The sequence below is a fragment of the Juglans regia genome, chromosome 3, assembly GCF_001411555.2.
Source record: "Juglans regia cultivar Chandler chromosome 3, Walnut 2.0, whole genome shotgun sequence".
Classification (NCBI taxonomy): Eukaryota; Viridiplantae; Streptophyta; class Magnoliopsida; order Fagales; family Juglandaceae; genus Juglans; species Juglans regia.
Genome location: NC_049903.1, coordinates 23,669,349 through 23,685,665, shown reverse-complemented (window position 1 = coordinate 23,685,665; position 16,317 = coordinate 23,669,349). Strand labels below are relative to the sequence as shown.

Here is a 16,317-nt window from a genome sequence, read left to right as displayed (position 1 = left end):
TTATAATTAATGGAACATTTTAATCTTCTTAATTCCCTTTCCTTCTTAGAAGCCGACTTCAAAGCCAAGCCGGCAACAAGAAGAGCCTTAAATTGCTCTTCAAACCCATCACAAGATATCCCCACACAAGCATGTAATTCCTCAACCTTCTTTAGTACCCAATCAGAAGCAATACTGGATAGAGATTGAGGTGGGAAAGTGTACAAAGGGATCGGACCACCCACCTCCTCATCAAAGTTGTCCCTCCCACAAGGACCATCTGTAAATTGGACTCATCCACCTCCCCTCCAGACGAGACATCCTACTGCACTGCTTCAAAATTAGACAAATCTAAAATAGAAACCCTATTGTCCATCTTTGGTTGCCGAAAGACCTCAACAAGAAAAATAGGTGTGACAAACAGAGGAATAGACTCCAAAGGACTCAAACCCTTAGCCAAAGGAACTAGAGACAGTATCGGGCTTAAATCCCCTCTATTGGGAAAATCATTTTGATATCAACAAGTGAGGGAGGCTTTGTGGATGGTGATAATAGACTTGAAGTTTGGTGTGGCTTGGGGCAAATGGTGCTCAAAGGAGGTGTAAGGGCCACATGGGGTGGGGTTGTCGAAGCATATTCATAGATGTTGGCGGTATATTCTCCCGTTACACTCATCTTGAGGTGGGCGATAGGTCAAGAATCAGATTTTGGCTTGATCTATGGTGTGGAGATAGACTCCTTAAGGAAGCTTTTCATGGTGTGCACGAGATGGCAAGGGAGCAGGAAGCTTCCAAAGCTGATCTTTTCAAGCTTTCCAACGGAGTTGTGCATTGGAATGCCAGGCTTTTTAGAGCAGCACACGACTGGGAAGTAGATGCTTTCATAAAGTTCTATAATCTGCTAAACTCTAATGCTTTTCCATGGAGGAGTATCTGGAAACTCATTTAAAAGTAGCTTTCTTTGCATGGCTTTGATCCGCCGCTGCCCTTCCCACCTTCTCTATTGCTTATAGACATGGTCACTTTCCATGAGGTAGTCTCGGGTTAGAGGTAATAAACAGAATAGGTTATCGCCTCAAGAGATGGTATGCTCTAGACTGAATATAACATAGAAATCTTCGTGATAAGGGGCTTTGCGTGTTATGGATTGCTTCATGGAGATAGGATGTTTATTTTGGGTATGGTTCAGATAAGATTTTTCTGACTATTGGCTGCTATAAGATGATTTATTATGAGATTGATCCTTAGACTATTAAGTATGTATTATGGGAAGTTACCTGTTATACTTTTGATCATGGGCTATGTTAATTTTTAATATTAATAGGTGTTACCGGCTAATAAGGAAAGTGAACGACAAGTTAAGACATTATGCACAATTCATGTACATGTTTAATTACGTATGCACATTTTTCAAGAGAACCCTACATTTATAACATGTTTACTATATAATGTGTTGCTTATTGAGTATTCGACTCATTTTTGTGTGTTTTTATGTTTTAACCACCCAGATGAGGGTCAATATGAGGATGGAGCTACATGACAGGACTTGGATCAAGTAGACGATGCAAAGGCCTAGACAATCGTTAAATCTTTAGTTTTAAGTTATTTTGTTAAGCACACGAGGCTTGGATGATTTTAAGAAGTGCTTCTGCAGACTCTTTCTTAATTATAGTTTTTTAATAAAGGAGGATTTTGTTTTATTTTATGAAATATTTTATACCAAGCTTCTACAGTATAGTGTTTTAAAAAGGTTAGTAGTATTCTGGGTCTCCAATATTTCTAAAAATGACATTAATCTTAAGCCAAGGGGGATGAGGTGGTACAAATTAGAGACTTTTGCAAACATGGTTGCAAGTCAATCTTCAAATTTCACAAATGGTAAAGATCCAAGCAAAAATCTTGTCTTGGACAAACTGACAATCAACCTGAATATGTTTGGTCATGGAAAATGGGTTGGAGGCAATATGCAAGGCGTGTTGACGACCACAATATAATGGAATAAGAGTTGAATCCAGGAAACCAATTTCCTAAAGCAAACGCTGTAACCCAGTTAGCTACCTAAAAGGGTGCATCATTGCCCTCTATCCAGCTTCTGCGATGGATTGTTCTACCACTGGTTGTTTCCTACTCCTCTATGTGACCAACTTATCGCCTAGAAAAATAAAAGACCCAGCAGTAGTTTTTCACACTAGTGTGACATAAATGTGGAAATATATAATCCAGCCGAATTAAATTCCGGTCAAACACAAGTATGATATTGTGAATACTGCATTATGTTAAGGAAGTCCTCCTATAGCAATTAGAATGCAAATCAGCAGAAAGGCTTAAAATAAGACGCATTTGAAGCATAGTAGAACAATTTAAAGGCAACATATAAAAAGGGAATATTGCAATTCTTTAGGAGAAATAATCAAGGAGCGTACCCAAGATAGTATCTGAGTTTCATGGTAGAAGCCCTTAAGCATAGTTGGACGCAAAGGCCTATCAATTAATCTACAAATAAGAACCTGCAGACAGTAGAAAGTGCAAAAATTTAATAATGAAGCAGTTTAAAGACAAAAAGGCTTGAGTTATAGCATACAGATGCCACTGGTTTTTGCAAAGAAAGAACCGCTATTCCTTTTCGTTTATCTTTCGCATTTTCACTACATATACCTAACTAGAGCTGTAAATGAACAAGACTACTCAACAGGCACGTTGAAGTCAGCTTGATTAAACTCGAATTAGACTCAATTATTAAATTATACAAACTCGTCTAAAACTCACCCAGCTTGATTAATGTTCGTGAATAAACTCATAAAGCTCGACCGACTCGGTACCTCGCTCATATATTAACACGCAGATGCATATTTGCTCACTCATATATTAACACATATATATTAATATATAAAACTACATTATAATATGTGTATACAGTACACTATAAATATGGTATGTGTACTAGTTATGAAAAATACAGGTGTAATATATCTAGGATAAATATTGTTATATAAACAGCTCACTATTTTATGAGTATAAATATATAAATGTTATTTTTTTTTATAAGTGGATCTATAAATGTTATAAATATGCTAATATCTTATACAAGTATAATTGATTAGAGTTGGATATGAGCCAAGTAAACATTTAAATGTATTGGTAAATAATTATGTATAATTGTGATTGTGGGAACAAATTTGTGTCTAATTGTATCATGTGAGTAAGTCTATTCTGTTTTTTTTTTTTTTTAAATTATTGTTTTTTTTTAAAAAATTGATACCGATTAGAGTCGAGCTTTTAACCACTTGGCCTGATTTGTAGTTTGAGTCTCGAGTCAAATCTGAACTTGAGAATGTCTTTCTCGAGTCGTGTTCGAACATCCAAAACAGCTTGAGCCCAATCTTTTAATAATCAAGCTGAGTTTTTCACACTGAGTTTTAATAATCAAGCTGAAATGGTTCTTGAATTATTATTACAACCCTAGATTAGAAAAATAAAAGAGGTAAAATGCCCTTTGCTTTGTCACCCTTTCAGCGATATGGTGCCGACCACTTTCGGCATATTGTACCTCAAAACTACCACTTATTATCATATGCAAGGCACCTACTTCAGAAACTGTCCACCCCGCAAAGGGGGTGGAGAGCAGTGAAACCAATTCCATGCAGGTGTTTTTCCCCTTCCCATTCATTTGAACCAATCAATTTCAAAACATTTCTTTAGCAGAGAGATATTGCAGAGACAGAGGGACCAAAGGAGTAAAAGGAAGAGAAAAATAGAGGAACCATAAAACAAAATCAAAAAACCAAAGCCCTTATTAGAGCCCAAGAAACAGAACAAGAAAGAGAGAAAGCTACACTAACTCATGTACCCTAACATCTTGCAACGAAATGCAATCAACTTCATTTTGGTTTGAGAAGGAGAAGTTGCGACGGAAATCAAGGGAGAGTGAGAGATGGAGACCAATTTCACGTCATTATGGTAACTAGAGGAGTGGAACTATTGTCCAGCATAATGACTCTTTTATGGTAGTGGGTTGAACATAATGAATCTTAATTCTGGCACTCTCCTTTAACAATCTTTGCAGACTTGGGCACTACATTCCCACCATATATTTTCTTTTTTTATCGGTAGACAAATTTTTATTGATCAAAAGAGTAGGCAAATAACTTAAGTATATGGGCAATATACAAGAGCAACGCCTAAGCATGCTAGTTTAGTGAACACAATCCCACCATATACACTGCGTCAAACAAAAAGGGGCCATCTTCCAAATTTAATCCAAACCTCTTAGTTGTCATGACTTCTCAATAGGTTGTGCCAGAAAGCCATAAAATCCACCGCCCATACGGGCATGACACACTTAATACAAGAAGTCCTAAATTTGATTCCCAAAATCCCAAGCCACCTTGTAGTGAAACTAAAGATGCTTGATGCTTTCTTCACCATTAAGATCTGTCCAAAGTTGCCAATCACACAGAATGGTATACTTAGCGATGCCTTAAATGAGGGTCTTCTAGGCAATCAGTGTGTGGTCAAAGGATGACCCCCAAGGTCCATATTTGAATGAATTCCAACAGATTGTATCAGCTCCACCTCTTCTAAGATCATGTTTAGGAACAAAAAGTTTTTGAAATTTTCTTACTCTAAATCAGAACATCTTTAAACCAAAACAATCTAAGGCCCCGTTTGGATTCAGAGAGTGTTTAATCTCATCTCATCATTACAACTTTCTCAAATTTCCACACAAAATATAATAAACGATTCAACTTTTTCAAATCCCAATTCAACTTTTTTAAATCCCAAAAATAATAATAATATTAAAAAATAATATTCTAACAATATTTTTTTCAACTTTCATCTTTCATTTAAAACATCTCATCTCTGAATCCAAACCAGCAATCATCAAAACATTTTATCTTGATTTTGGCAACAAACAAAAACCAAAATAATTTTCACAAAACCAAGGAAAAAAACTACGTACTAAAATTTTATCCCAAACATATTTTCTAAAACACCCTGTCCCCTATGGTTAATAATAATGCCATTTTTAGAAAAACAAGGGACCCAGGATGCTACTAACACTTAAAATATTTATTAGAACCCGGTATTTCCATAAGGTAAATTAACAAAAATCATGCTTTATCAGTATTAACACTTAATTATGTGGGTACATATGATCCAAACCTTAATGTATATGTCGGACTTCTAGGAGATAAATTAGGAAGTTCTATTTTAAATAAAATCTGAAATAACTATTTCAGATTTTAGATATTTCTGTTTCCTGTTTTCTAGCCTAGAAATTTGCTGATTTTGTGGCCTTCCTGATTTGGTGGCATTCCTCTTCTATTTATATTGTAATCGTTTCTCTTGGAAACTAAAAAGAATGATTATTCTTCTTCTCAAAAACTACATGGTATCAAAGCTTCGTGCTCTTTTTCTATTTCCTTCTTTCTTCTGATGATGTCGTATAAGTCGGCGATGACCAGCGCCCAAAAAACTTCTACCGACTCTTCAGACTCTTCTGGTATTTCTGAAACCATTCCACCCAATCCCACTATTCCTCCCATGTCTGTATCTGTTGATTCCTATTCCCAGAATTCAGCACTTTATCTCACGGCTACAAAACACAATGGGCACAACTATCTTGAGTGGACTCAGTCCGTAAAATTGGCAATCGATGGCAGAGGCAAATTTGGGCACTTAACTGGCAAAATATCAAAACCTGCTGCTAGTGATCCTAATCTGAAAAAATGGCAGTCAGAAAATTCTCTTGCTATTGCTTGGCTCATCAATTCCATGGAACCTGCCATTGGAAAACCTCACCTATTTCTTCCCACTTTTCAAGATGTCTGGGAGGCAGTTTGAGATCTTTATTCGGACCTAGAGAATTCTTCTCAAATTTTTGAGTTGAAAACTAAACTCTGGAAATCCAAACAAAATGATCGCAGTGTTACTACTTATTATAACGAATTGGTAACGTTATGGCAGGAACTTGATCAGTGTTATGAGGATGTTTGGGAAAATTCGAACGACTATGCTCATCAGAAAAAGAGAGGAAAACAACAGGGTTTACATGTTCTTAGCCGGCCTTAATCAAATTTTGGACAAGGTCCGAGGCCGCATTCTCGGCCGGCAACCATTGCCCTCTATTCAGGAAGTTTTTTCTGAAGTTAGACGTGAGGAGTACAAGAGAAAGATCATGCTGCGCAATACCAAAACTGGTTTAAACCTGGAACCTGAAAATTCTACTTAGTGTCAAGAAGTGTTGATTCTAACAATGATGGGCGTAATAAACCGTGGCATAGGAAGGAAACGTGTTGGAAGCTTCATGGTAAACCTGCAAATTGGAAGCCAAAATCCAAATGTGATGGTCGCGCCTACCAAGCCACTGCTGAAGAGACTCAGGAGCCTTCTACCAACTCGGATGCAGTACCTTTTACCAAGGAGCAATTAGAGCACCTGTACAAATTATTTCAATCTCCAAAACTGTCCTTAACTTCGTCTTGTTCTTTGGTACAGAAGGGTAACCCTCTTGCTCATGCGTTTTTAGATGTTATTCCTAACTCTGTTCATTCTTGGACAATTGATTCCGGCGCAACTGATCATATGCCTGGTTGCTCCAATTTGTTCTCATCCTATAGGCCATGTGCAGGCAATAAAAGGGTCAAAATCGTAGATGGAACACTCTCGGTAATTGCCGGGATAGGAACTATCAAACTCACTCTGTTGTTAATGATGTGCTCCATGTTCACAATTTGTCTTGCAATTTGTTGTCCGTCAGTAAACTTACCTCTAATCATCAGGTGTCAAGCTAATTTCTATTCTCCTTAGTGTGAATTTCAGGTCTTGACTACGGGAGGATGATTGGCGGTGCTAAGGAAAAAGATGGACTCTATTATTTTGAAGATGGACCTAACTCGAGTAGACGATGTCAAATTACTTGCTTAAATTCTGTTTCTGTTTCCAAGGATAATGATATTCTGTTATGGCATTATAGGTTAGGCCATACTAGTTTTCAGTATTTAAAATACTTGTTTCCCAATTTATTTCAGAATAAAAGTCCAACTTCTTTTCAATGTGATGTCAGTTTGCCAAACATCATCGTGCATCTTTTTCCACCCAACCCTACAAACCAATTACTCCATTTACTGTGATAAATAGTGACATCTGGGGCCCATGTAAAACATCTACACATTTTGGAAAAAAATGGTTTGTGACCTATATTGATGATCACATGAGATTAAGTTGGGTTTATTTGATGATGGAAAAATCTGAAGTGGAAACAATTTTCAAAAATTTTTAGACCATGCTACAAACACAATTTCAAAAAAATATTCAAATATTGCGGAGTGATAATGGTCGAAAATATTTCAAAAACATTTTGGGCCAAGTTTTCCTTGAAAAATGAATTGTTCATCAAAGCTCTTGTGTCGACACTCCGCAACAAAATGGTTTGGCTGAAAGAAAAAACAAACACTTATTGGAAGTTGCTCGAGCATTGCTTTTTACCAGTTAGGTACCTAGATATCTTTGGGGAGAAGCTGTTCTTACTGTTACATATCTCATTAATAGAACACCTAATAAGGTTTTAAGCTTTGCAACACCTTTTGATATTTTTCATAAGTGTTATCCAACAAATCGACTTTCTTCCTCTTTACCACTAAAGATGTTTGGTTGTACCACTTTTGTTCATATTCATAGTCATAATCGAGGAAAACTCAAACCCCGAGCAACAAAATGTGTGTTTGTTGGTTATGCTCCCACTCAAAAGGGGTATAAATGTTTTGAACCTATTTAAAAAAAAATGTTTGTTACCATGGATGTTACATTTTTTGAATTACATCCATATTTTACGCCTCATCTTCAGGGGGGAACCAAAACAAAGATTCGGCTGGTTTTCATGATTTTTTCCAAATTGAAGACTTGCAAAATGATCCTTCTCCAGCTTTGATTATTCAACCTAAAAACCCAAGCTTTATTATACCAGGGGAAAGTGAGCCAAGTTGTTTAAATACTAAAAAGGCAGGTCTCCATGCAGTGCCATCTCATGATGTTCACAAAGGAGAAACAGAAACGGAAAACACAACGTTGGTACCATTTGATATTGTCTACTTGCGACAGAAGACAACTCGAAAGAAAGGGTCTCCCAATCCTTCGCACTGCCCAGAATCCATAAACCCTCCAGCTAATGTCCTCACCGAGCCCTTACCTCATGTTCAGCCTATTTCATCTTCTAGTTCCGAACACGAGTTTGGGCCTAATTCTGAGTTCAATAATTCTGAACTTCCCATTGCTGTCCAGAAGGGTGTGAGATCTTCTTGCACCCAACATCCATTATCCAATTATGCGTCATATGAAAATCTCTCACCTGTTTTTCATGGTTTTACCTCACAATTGTCTTGTATAGAGATTCCTAATACTGTGCAGGATGCTTTAAAAGTTCCTGAGTGGAAGGAGGCTATCTTCGAGGAGATGAAAGATCTTTAAAAAAATGGCATGTGGGAGTTAATTGATCTAACAAGAGGAAAAAAAAATGTAGGGAGCAAATGGGTATTTACAGTCAAGTATAAATTTGATGGCTCTCTAGAATGGTATAAAGCTCGATTAGTTGCCAAGGAATTTACTCAGACCTATAGCATTGATTACTTAGAGACATTCGCCCTAGCCGCAAAGCTAAACACTGTAAGAGTTCTTTTGTCACTTGCGGCTAATCGTGGCTGGCCTCTGCAATAGTTGGACGTAAAAAATGCATTTCTCAATTGAGATCTGGAGGAAAAAGTGTACATGGATGCACCTTCAGGATTTGGTGAAAAGTTTGGCACAAAGGTGTGTAAACTAAAGAAATCCTTATATGGGTTAAAACAGTCACCAAGAGCCTGGTTTGAGAAATTCACTCAATTTGTTAAAAGTTAGGGGTATACTCAAGGGCAAGGTAATCATACGATGTTTACAAGACATTCACAGGATGGGAAAATAGCAATACTGATTCTCACTGGAGATTAGAGCTGTAATCGAGCCGAGCCGGTCTTTGGCTTGCCGAGCTCAGCTCAACTTAAAATACTCAAGTTCGAGCTCGAGATTTTTTTTTTTATTCTTTGTTCAAGCTCGACTTGATAAGCTAAATTCTGAACTCGAACTCGAGCTCGAGCTCGTCCCACAAACGGGTTCAAGTTGAGCCGAGCTCGAACTCGAATTGTTATTTTTTTATTTTTTGAATAATATTTAATAATTAATAAATTAAATAAATAAATAAATAAAAGATCTAATATTGAATTTATACAACTAACAAATAGAACCTCTATTGAATTATAAAATTTTAAAAAAATTATAAATAATTAATATCTAACTAGTTTATATTTATCCAAAATACCAATATATTATATGCCTACATATATTATTAATACATACACTCAATATGATAGCATATATCTATTTTATATATGGTTCTCACATACTAATATATGAAATTATTAAATTTTATTGACTAATTATTATACAAATTATAAAATATACCTATGAAGTATATTCACTATATAGACATAAGTAATTAGATTACATATTATATATTTAATTATAAAAGTGGTATGCATATATTTATCAATATATGAATAAGTTTTAATCGAGTCAAACTAATGAGTCAACTCAAGCATAAACGAGCAGGCCTTAACGAGCCTTGCCAAGTCAAATCGAGTTTTGTCGGGTATATGTCATTTACAAATCGAGCGAGTATCTGCTTTCACGAACGAGCTTTTTCTTTCACGAGTCGAGTTCGATTCGAATTTAACTGAGCAAGTACCGAGCGGCCTATCAAACAGATTGGTTCATTTACAGCCCTACTGGAGATGATGTACTTGAGATGAACCAATTGAAGACTTCCCTCTCATCAACATTTAAGATCAAGGACTTAGGATCTCTGAGGTATTTCCTTGGAATGGAGGTTGCTAGGTCGAAGAAAGGGATTGCTGTCTCCCAACAAAAGTATGTCCTTGACCTCCTTAAGGAAACTGGAATGAGCGATTGTAGGCCAACAAACACTCCAATTGATCCAAATCAGAAACTTGGAGATGACAAGGTGATCTAGTGAATACAACTCGGTACCAGAAGTTGGTGGGAAAGTTAATTTACTCATCACATACACGGCCCGATATTGCTTTTGCTATGAGTTTGGTAAGTCAGTTATGCACTCACCCTACGAGAAACATCTTGAAGCAGTTATCGGATTCTCTAATACTTGAAAAGTACACCAGGCAAGGGTTTACTTTTCCAAAAAACCACATAGCAAAACATAAAGGCATACATTGATGCAAATTGGGCAGGCTCAGTTATTGACAGGAGATCCACATGAGGGTACTATACTTATGTCTAGGGAAATATGGTCACAAGGCGAAGCAAGAAACAGAATGTGGTTGCAAGGAGCAGTGCCGAGGCAGAATATAGGGCTATGGCTAACGGAGTTTGTGAGATGCTATGGCTGAAGAGAATTCTTGGAAGAGCTACGGATGCCAATGAACATGCCAATGAAGTTGTATTCTGACAACAAAGCTGCCATAAGTATTGCTCAAAATCCAGTACAACATGATCGCACTAAGCATGTAGAGATTGACAGACACTTCATAAGGGAGAAGATTGATAGTAGCGCTGTTTGCATGCCTTTTGTTCCTACTAAACAAATAGCCGATATCTTCACCAAAGGACTTTTCAGACCTAGTTTTGAGCTCTTTGTAAACAAGTTGTCCATGATAGATATCTACGCTCCAACTTTTTTTTTTTTTTTTGTCGGATTTCTAGGAGATAAATTAGGAAGTTCTATTTTAAATAAAATCTGAAATAACTTAGTTATTTCAGATTTTAGATATTTCCGTAACCTGTTTTCTAACCTAGAAATTTGCTTATTTGATTTGCTGATTTTGTGGCCTTCTTGATTTGGTGGCCTTCCTTTGGGTTGGAGTACAAGGCTAGACTAAGTGATTTGGGTCTTAATCTTGTTGCTTAGGGTGTGAGCATCGTAGCAAGGGATATGAGGATTAGGGATTTTGGTTTTGACAAAATATGGGGGGAATTTCGTGGTCTTGGAGGAGGGCATACTTGGGGCTCATGTGATGATAGGTAGGTTCTCATATAGGTCTATAAATAGAGTTTGAAGGGTGTAGAGTCCAAGGGATGTGGTAGTAAGACTGTTCATCTGGGTCCGGACCTGGGTTTCAAATCCAATCTGGGTACCGGCCCAAATTAACCCGGGTTAGGGCCCAGGCCGATACCCGGAATAATCTGGGATTTTGAAACCTGGAATCCGAGTACCCAGGCTGTACTCAGATTTTGGTAAACCAAAACAACAATAAGTTAAATCATGGAACAAATAAAAAAGAACTTCCACTTTTGTCCATTGAAATTGTAGAAAGAAGAAAAACAAGCCCCATTATCAATCATTCTAAGCATGAGTACGGGAAGAAAAGGAACGATACAAAAGGGAGGCGCAAGATGCCAAGATCTGCCCTAGTCTCGCAATAATTAAAGCCGTAAGGAAAGGGACTAAAAGTAAAAGGGGTGTTCATTTATAACATACCTTTAAATGAAAGCATTGTTCCTAGTGGTAACTGGTAAGGGAGGGACATATGGGAGTTGAGCTCTAAAGCGGGGACGGAGTAAGGGAGATGATTATCCAGTGTCTCGTCTGAGCTTGACGAAGACGCTTCCATGCCAAAAGTACCAATTCTTGTTTAGCTGTTGAGTGAACAATTCTGAAAAGACCTCTCTAAAGAAGCAATGATGGTCGCCATGTTAGGAACTATCATTACTTTTTTTCTGTGGAACAAGAAATTCCAGGATATTAGATATTATAGACAAAAGATAAGAGAGAGATCTAGAGAAAGAGTAAACTGCTTAAGCAGAAGGACGGGGTGTTTCCTGTGAGGAATTTTGTAGGGCCAGTTGAGTGATGCGATTTTCGGCCGCCGGAAAAGAATCCAGCCTAGATGAACAGTCTTATGTGGCAGTCCTAGTATTGTGGGTTTAGTGGAATGTTTAAATGTGATTTGGAGTCCTAGTTACCATAGGAATTAGGGGTTGCCTTAGGAGTTGTGGTTGGAGTAGGAATAGGTGACTTGTAGTAGGGGTTGATTTAGACTTGTGGCTACCTTGGGGCGTTGTAGTTGGAGTAGGACTAGACTTGTGCATGCAACTAGAAGTACAAGGCAAGTACGTTTATGGTATGACATATGTGGGCTGAATTTCATGGGTTATCTATGGGCTTGGCAAGGGTGATACTTGGGCCTAGTGAGTTTGGGCCTAGTGGGCTTGGGCCTAATGAGCTTGGTGGGATTTTTTCATAAAACTAATCCTCCATAATCCGAGGGTCTAATTCTAAGTCCCCAATAATTATCCTCAAGGAATGAACACGGGCTCAAGGGCCTAATTTTAAATCTAAACCTAATTCACTCTCTAAATATAAAAACCCTAACTATAGTGTAAACCCTAACTTTCCTAGATTAGGAACCTCAAAAGCTCAGGGTGTTACATTTTCAATGGGCCCCACTATTTTTTCAAATCCTAATAAAAACTTTCTTTATCTAATTATATTTTCAATGGGTTCAACCATTTTCAAAAAAATCTCTAAACCTCATCTTTAAAAGTTTTCTAAAAAGTACTGAAATTTTCAAGAAAAATCTAGCATCCAATCATTCCTCTTGGCATAAAGGAGTATAGACACTTAAAGAACGAAGAAGTCATCCTCATCTTGAAACTATGTGCAACAATAATAAAAGTGACATTCCAATGAGATCAATTCTCAGAAATTTGCAAGAGTTCTACTACAGAATTCAAAATAATGTTAGGAAAATTTTCTTCAAAGGCTTATCCACGCATCATAAATCATACTACAATCTGATCATAGACCCATGCCTAATCACATATTCAATACAAAAAGAGAAGACCCCCCACCCTCTAAAAAGAATTCAAAAACCAAATAATACAAAAAAATCACCCTTTCGCAGCACCCACTAGGAGGGAGATCCTCTCCCTTTGATACCCACGAAAAGGGAGGAGGGGAAACCCTCCCCAACCCTCAAAACACCCTTCCACATATAAGCCTTTGAATGCCTACTGGAAGAGGAAGAGCAACATTAACAAGTGGGCAAATTCAACAACCTGCTCTTAATCAAAGTGATCCTTCCCTCCTCGGACAAATAAATATCTACCATCTTGCCAAGCATCACTCCATCTACTCAATAATGTATCCACAAATCTTGGCCAAAAAAAAGCTCCCAAAGGGAGACCTAAGTACATCATAAGCAATGAAGTGACCCCACACCCAAGGATGGTAGCTGAGCCATAAACATTATCTATGGAACCAACGGGAACCAACTCAGATTTAGCCAAGCTGATCTTCAAACCAGACATCAATTCAAAACATAGAAACGACGACCTCAAATTGCATCATAAAAATTTAGTGCAAAAACCTCTTAGAGAAACTTAAACATTAAACTCAAGCCTCGTTTGTTTTTACAACCATTTTCATCTCATCTCATCTCATTTAATCATTACAACTTTTTCAAATTTTCACACAAAATAAATAAATAAATCAACTTTTTCAAATCCCAAAACAAAAATAATATTAAAAAAATATATTCTAACAATATTTTATTCAACTTTCAACTTTTATCTCAACTCATCTCATCTCATATGCGAAAACAAACAAGGCCTTAGTCCTCGATACGAAAATGGCATATTAAATATGAAGTTTCTACTTTTTTAAAACCTTTAGAATGTTGAATTATGATGGTGCATTCCTGTATGACATGAAGTTGACACATGTATTTTGCAAGTAGCAGTGTATGCTAGAACTTAATAAGTGTCATCATGTGAGGTGACCCTTTAGTTTATTAGCCATTAATAAACCAAATCGGGATTCAACGTTGAGTTCTGGTGGGATTTAGCGGTGAGATCACGGTTGAGCAGTGAGTTGTAGGGGACATAGAGAAGGATGGGGTTCATAAAAAAAATTAGTTATAGAATCGAAAGCATTTGTTTTGATAAAGGATGGAAGTTCCTTGCTCATAACAGAGAGAAGTTGGAAGATAGAGAAGGAATTGAGACTTGGAATGGTATTGGTGCAATGGTTTGCAAAAGCATTAGAGGAGTGTTTGAAAGGGGGGAACGAAGGATTTTTATACTACATCAAGAGAGGGTGCTAGAAGTTTATTGCACAAAGGTGCTCAAATCCTAATGGCCGATTCATGGCGTTAGTAGAGTATGGTGGGGTGGAAAGACGAAATTTTACATTGAGGAAGCGGGGGGGGGTGGTGGTGTGATGTTTCGTAACACTAGTGGAGTATCACAAACATCGTTGGGGGTGGGGACCTAAACACAAAGTAGGTCGTAAGGTCGTACAGGGAGGCCCTAGTGCAGACGGCAGTGTCGGTGCAATCCCGAGAGCAATATATGCATGGAGTGGCCGGCGGTGGTACAACCCAACAGCAACCCACCATGCGACACATTCACGGTCAGGGGACTGAAATAGCCCTTCAAATCACTGGTACAGTACGTGCACACTGAAAGGGTTGTGGTGGCAAGCCCGTTCTCACTCTGGCAGGTGATGATGCGCACAGTACCTTGAAGGACATGAAATCCCAACTGATAGCTTTGCAAGAAAAATTGGATGCTCTAATACGCTACATTGAGGAGGATAAGGCTATGCAGTTAGAAGTTGTATTGAGCCTAATAAGAATATGGATGTGGGCCGTCACTCTGGGTTTCAACCCGTGGGACTTAATAAGGACTCAATGGACCTGGACAATCCTCTAGTCCTCGGTCTGTAGGGTTGTTGAAAGAGAGTGGAATGGAAGGTTATATTGCAGGCCAATCATTTGGGCTTCAGCCTGTGGGGCCTAACAGAGGGCAGGCTAAGGTTGGTATTCAGCCCATGTGGAGCATTAGAGGAGGGGACATGGCTAGGCCTTCCACCAACGAGACTCAGTTGTCCTCGTCGGAATAGGTCCCGACAGACATGACCCTGGTCGCGGAACCTTCAATGGTGGCCCAAACAACGGAGTTGATATATGGGGAGTTGATGGGAATAGTACCAGAATTGGATCTCGTTGATGCCAGGATCCCAAGCCCAACAAGGACAAACAAGGCCGACAGGGAGAGTCCTCACTTGAGATCCAGGTGGTTTCCTCTCCAGCGAAGGTTGCGCAGCATCTTGACGTGGCCCGTGTTTTGTTTGCAAAGGCTGGGAGTACATATGAAGTCACAGTGGAGCCATCTTAGATGCTTAGTGCCTATAATCGACCCCACTGAGTTGGATGGTAGGTTCAACTGTGCTGAGGAAGAGATGGGGGTGTCATTGAAGTCACAGTGGACACTAAAGGATGAGATAGACATGGTTAGGGAGCCCGTACCCCTCAACTGTCTTCTACCAGGTTAGTAAGTGTCTCCAATTGGATTTTACACGAGGTGAAGGAAATCTAATACTATGTGGGAATAGAATGCGAGGGTTTTGAGGAACAATTCATGGCTTTGCTTACAACCATTGAAGTTGGACATGTTCAGCAAAAGAAATCAGGTTCTAAAAAACAAAGGGAGCTCAAGAGATTAACTTTGTCTCTGAACTATGAGGGTGGCTCAAGCAAAGAAAGATTCAAAGGGAAGGGGATGGCATCATCTTTATGAAGCCCAAAATTATTTCTTAGAATGTCTGAGGGCTTAACTTGCTTCGTGAGTGGAAGACAAACATTATGTGTGGAAGGCAAACATCATGTGTTTGGATAAAAAACTTGCTTCGTGAGTGGAAGGCGAGCATTGTGTGTTTGCAAGAAACTAAGCTGAAATATATTACAAAAAGAATCGTTTGAAATTTATGGAGCTGTACATATGTGGATTGGGCTTATTTAGCATCTAATGGGGCTTCAGGAGGTATATTAGTTATATGGGATAGAAGGGTGGTAGAGAAAATAGAGGAATTCATTGGGCAGTACACAGTTGCATGTTCTTTTAAGAATGTGGAAGACAATTTTTTGTGGGCGTTTGGTAGTATTAATGGGCTGAACTTAGATAGCAATAAAATAATTCTATAGGAAGAAATAGCAGGAGTTCATAGTTTCTGGGAACCCACCCGTTGGTAGCTCAAGTGGTAAGGGCAAACTTGTGTGAACGTGCCCCATGTCACAAGTTTGATTCACCCTAGGATCAAACTGCAATCTAAGCGGGAGACCATGGCGGTGGGTTGTTGTGCTAGTCTCCCCAAGAGTTTTAGGTTCCATGGGTGAGTCCTAAGGACTCTGCCGTGCGGTGGTTCCCCCATCATAAAAATAAAAAAAATAAAAAAAAAAGTTGGTGGTGTTACAAGGTTCCCTTGTGAACGGTC

General features: G+C 38.3%; 1 protein-coding gene across 1 annotated transcript in view; it reads right to left on the bottom strand.

Moving 5' to 3' along the window:
- Positions 1–16,317, bottom strand: part of LOC109000860 (polyribonucleotide nucleotidyltransferase 1, chloroplastic) — a 77,985-nt gene that overhangs the window by 48,458 nt on the left and 13,210 nt on the right. Inside the window, exon 5 of the mRNA XM_018977874.2 lies at positions 2,402–2,485. Coding sequence (XP_018833419.1) covers positions 2,402–2,485 — 84 coding nt within the window. The remainder of the gene's footprint in view (positions 1–2,401; positions 2,486–16,317) is intronic.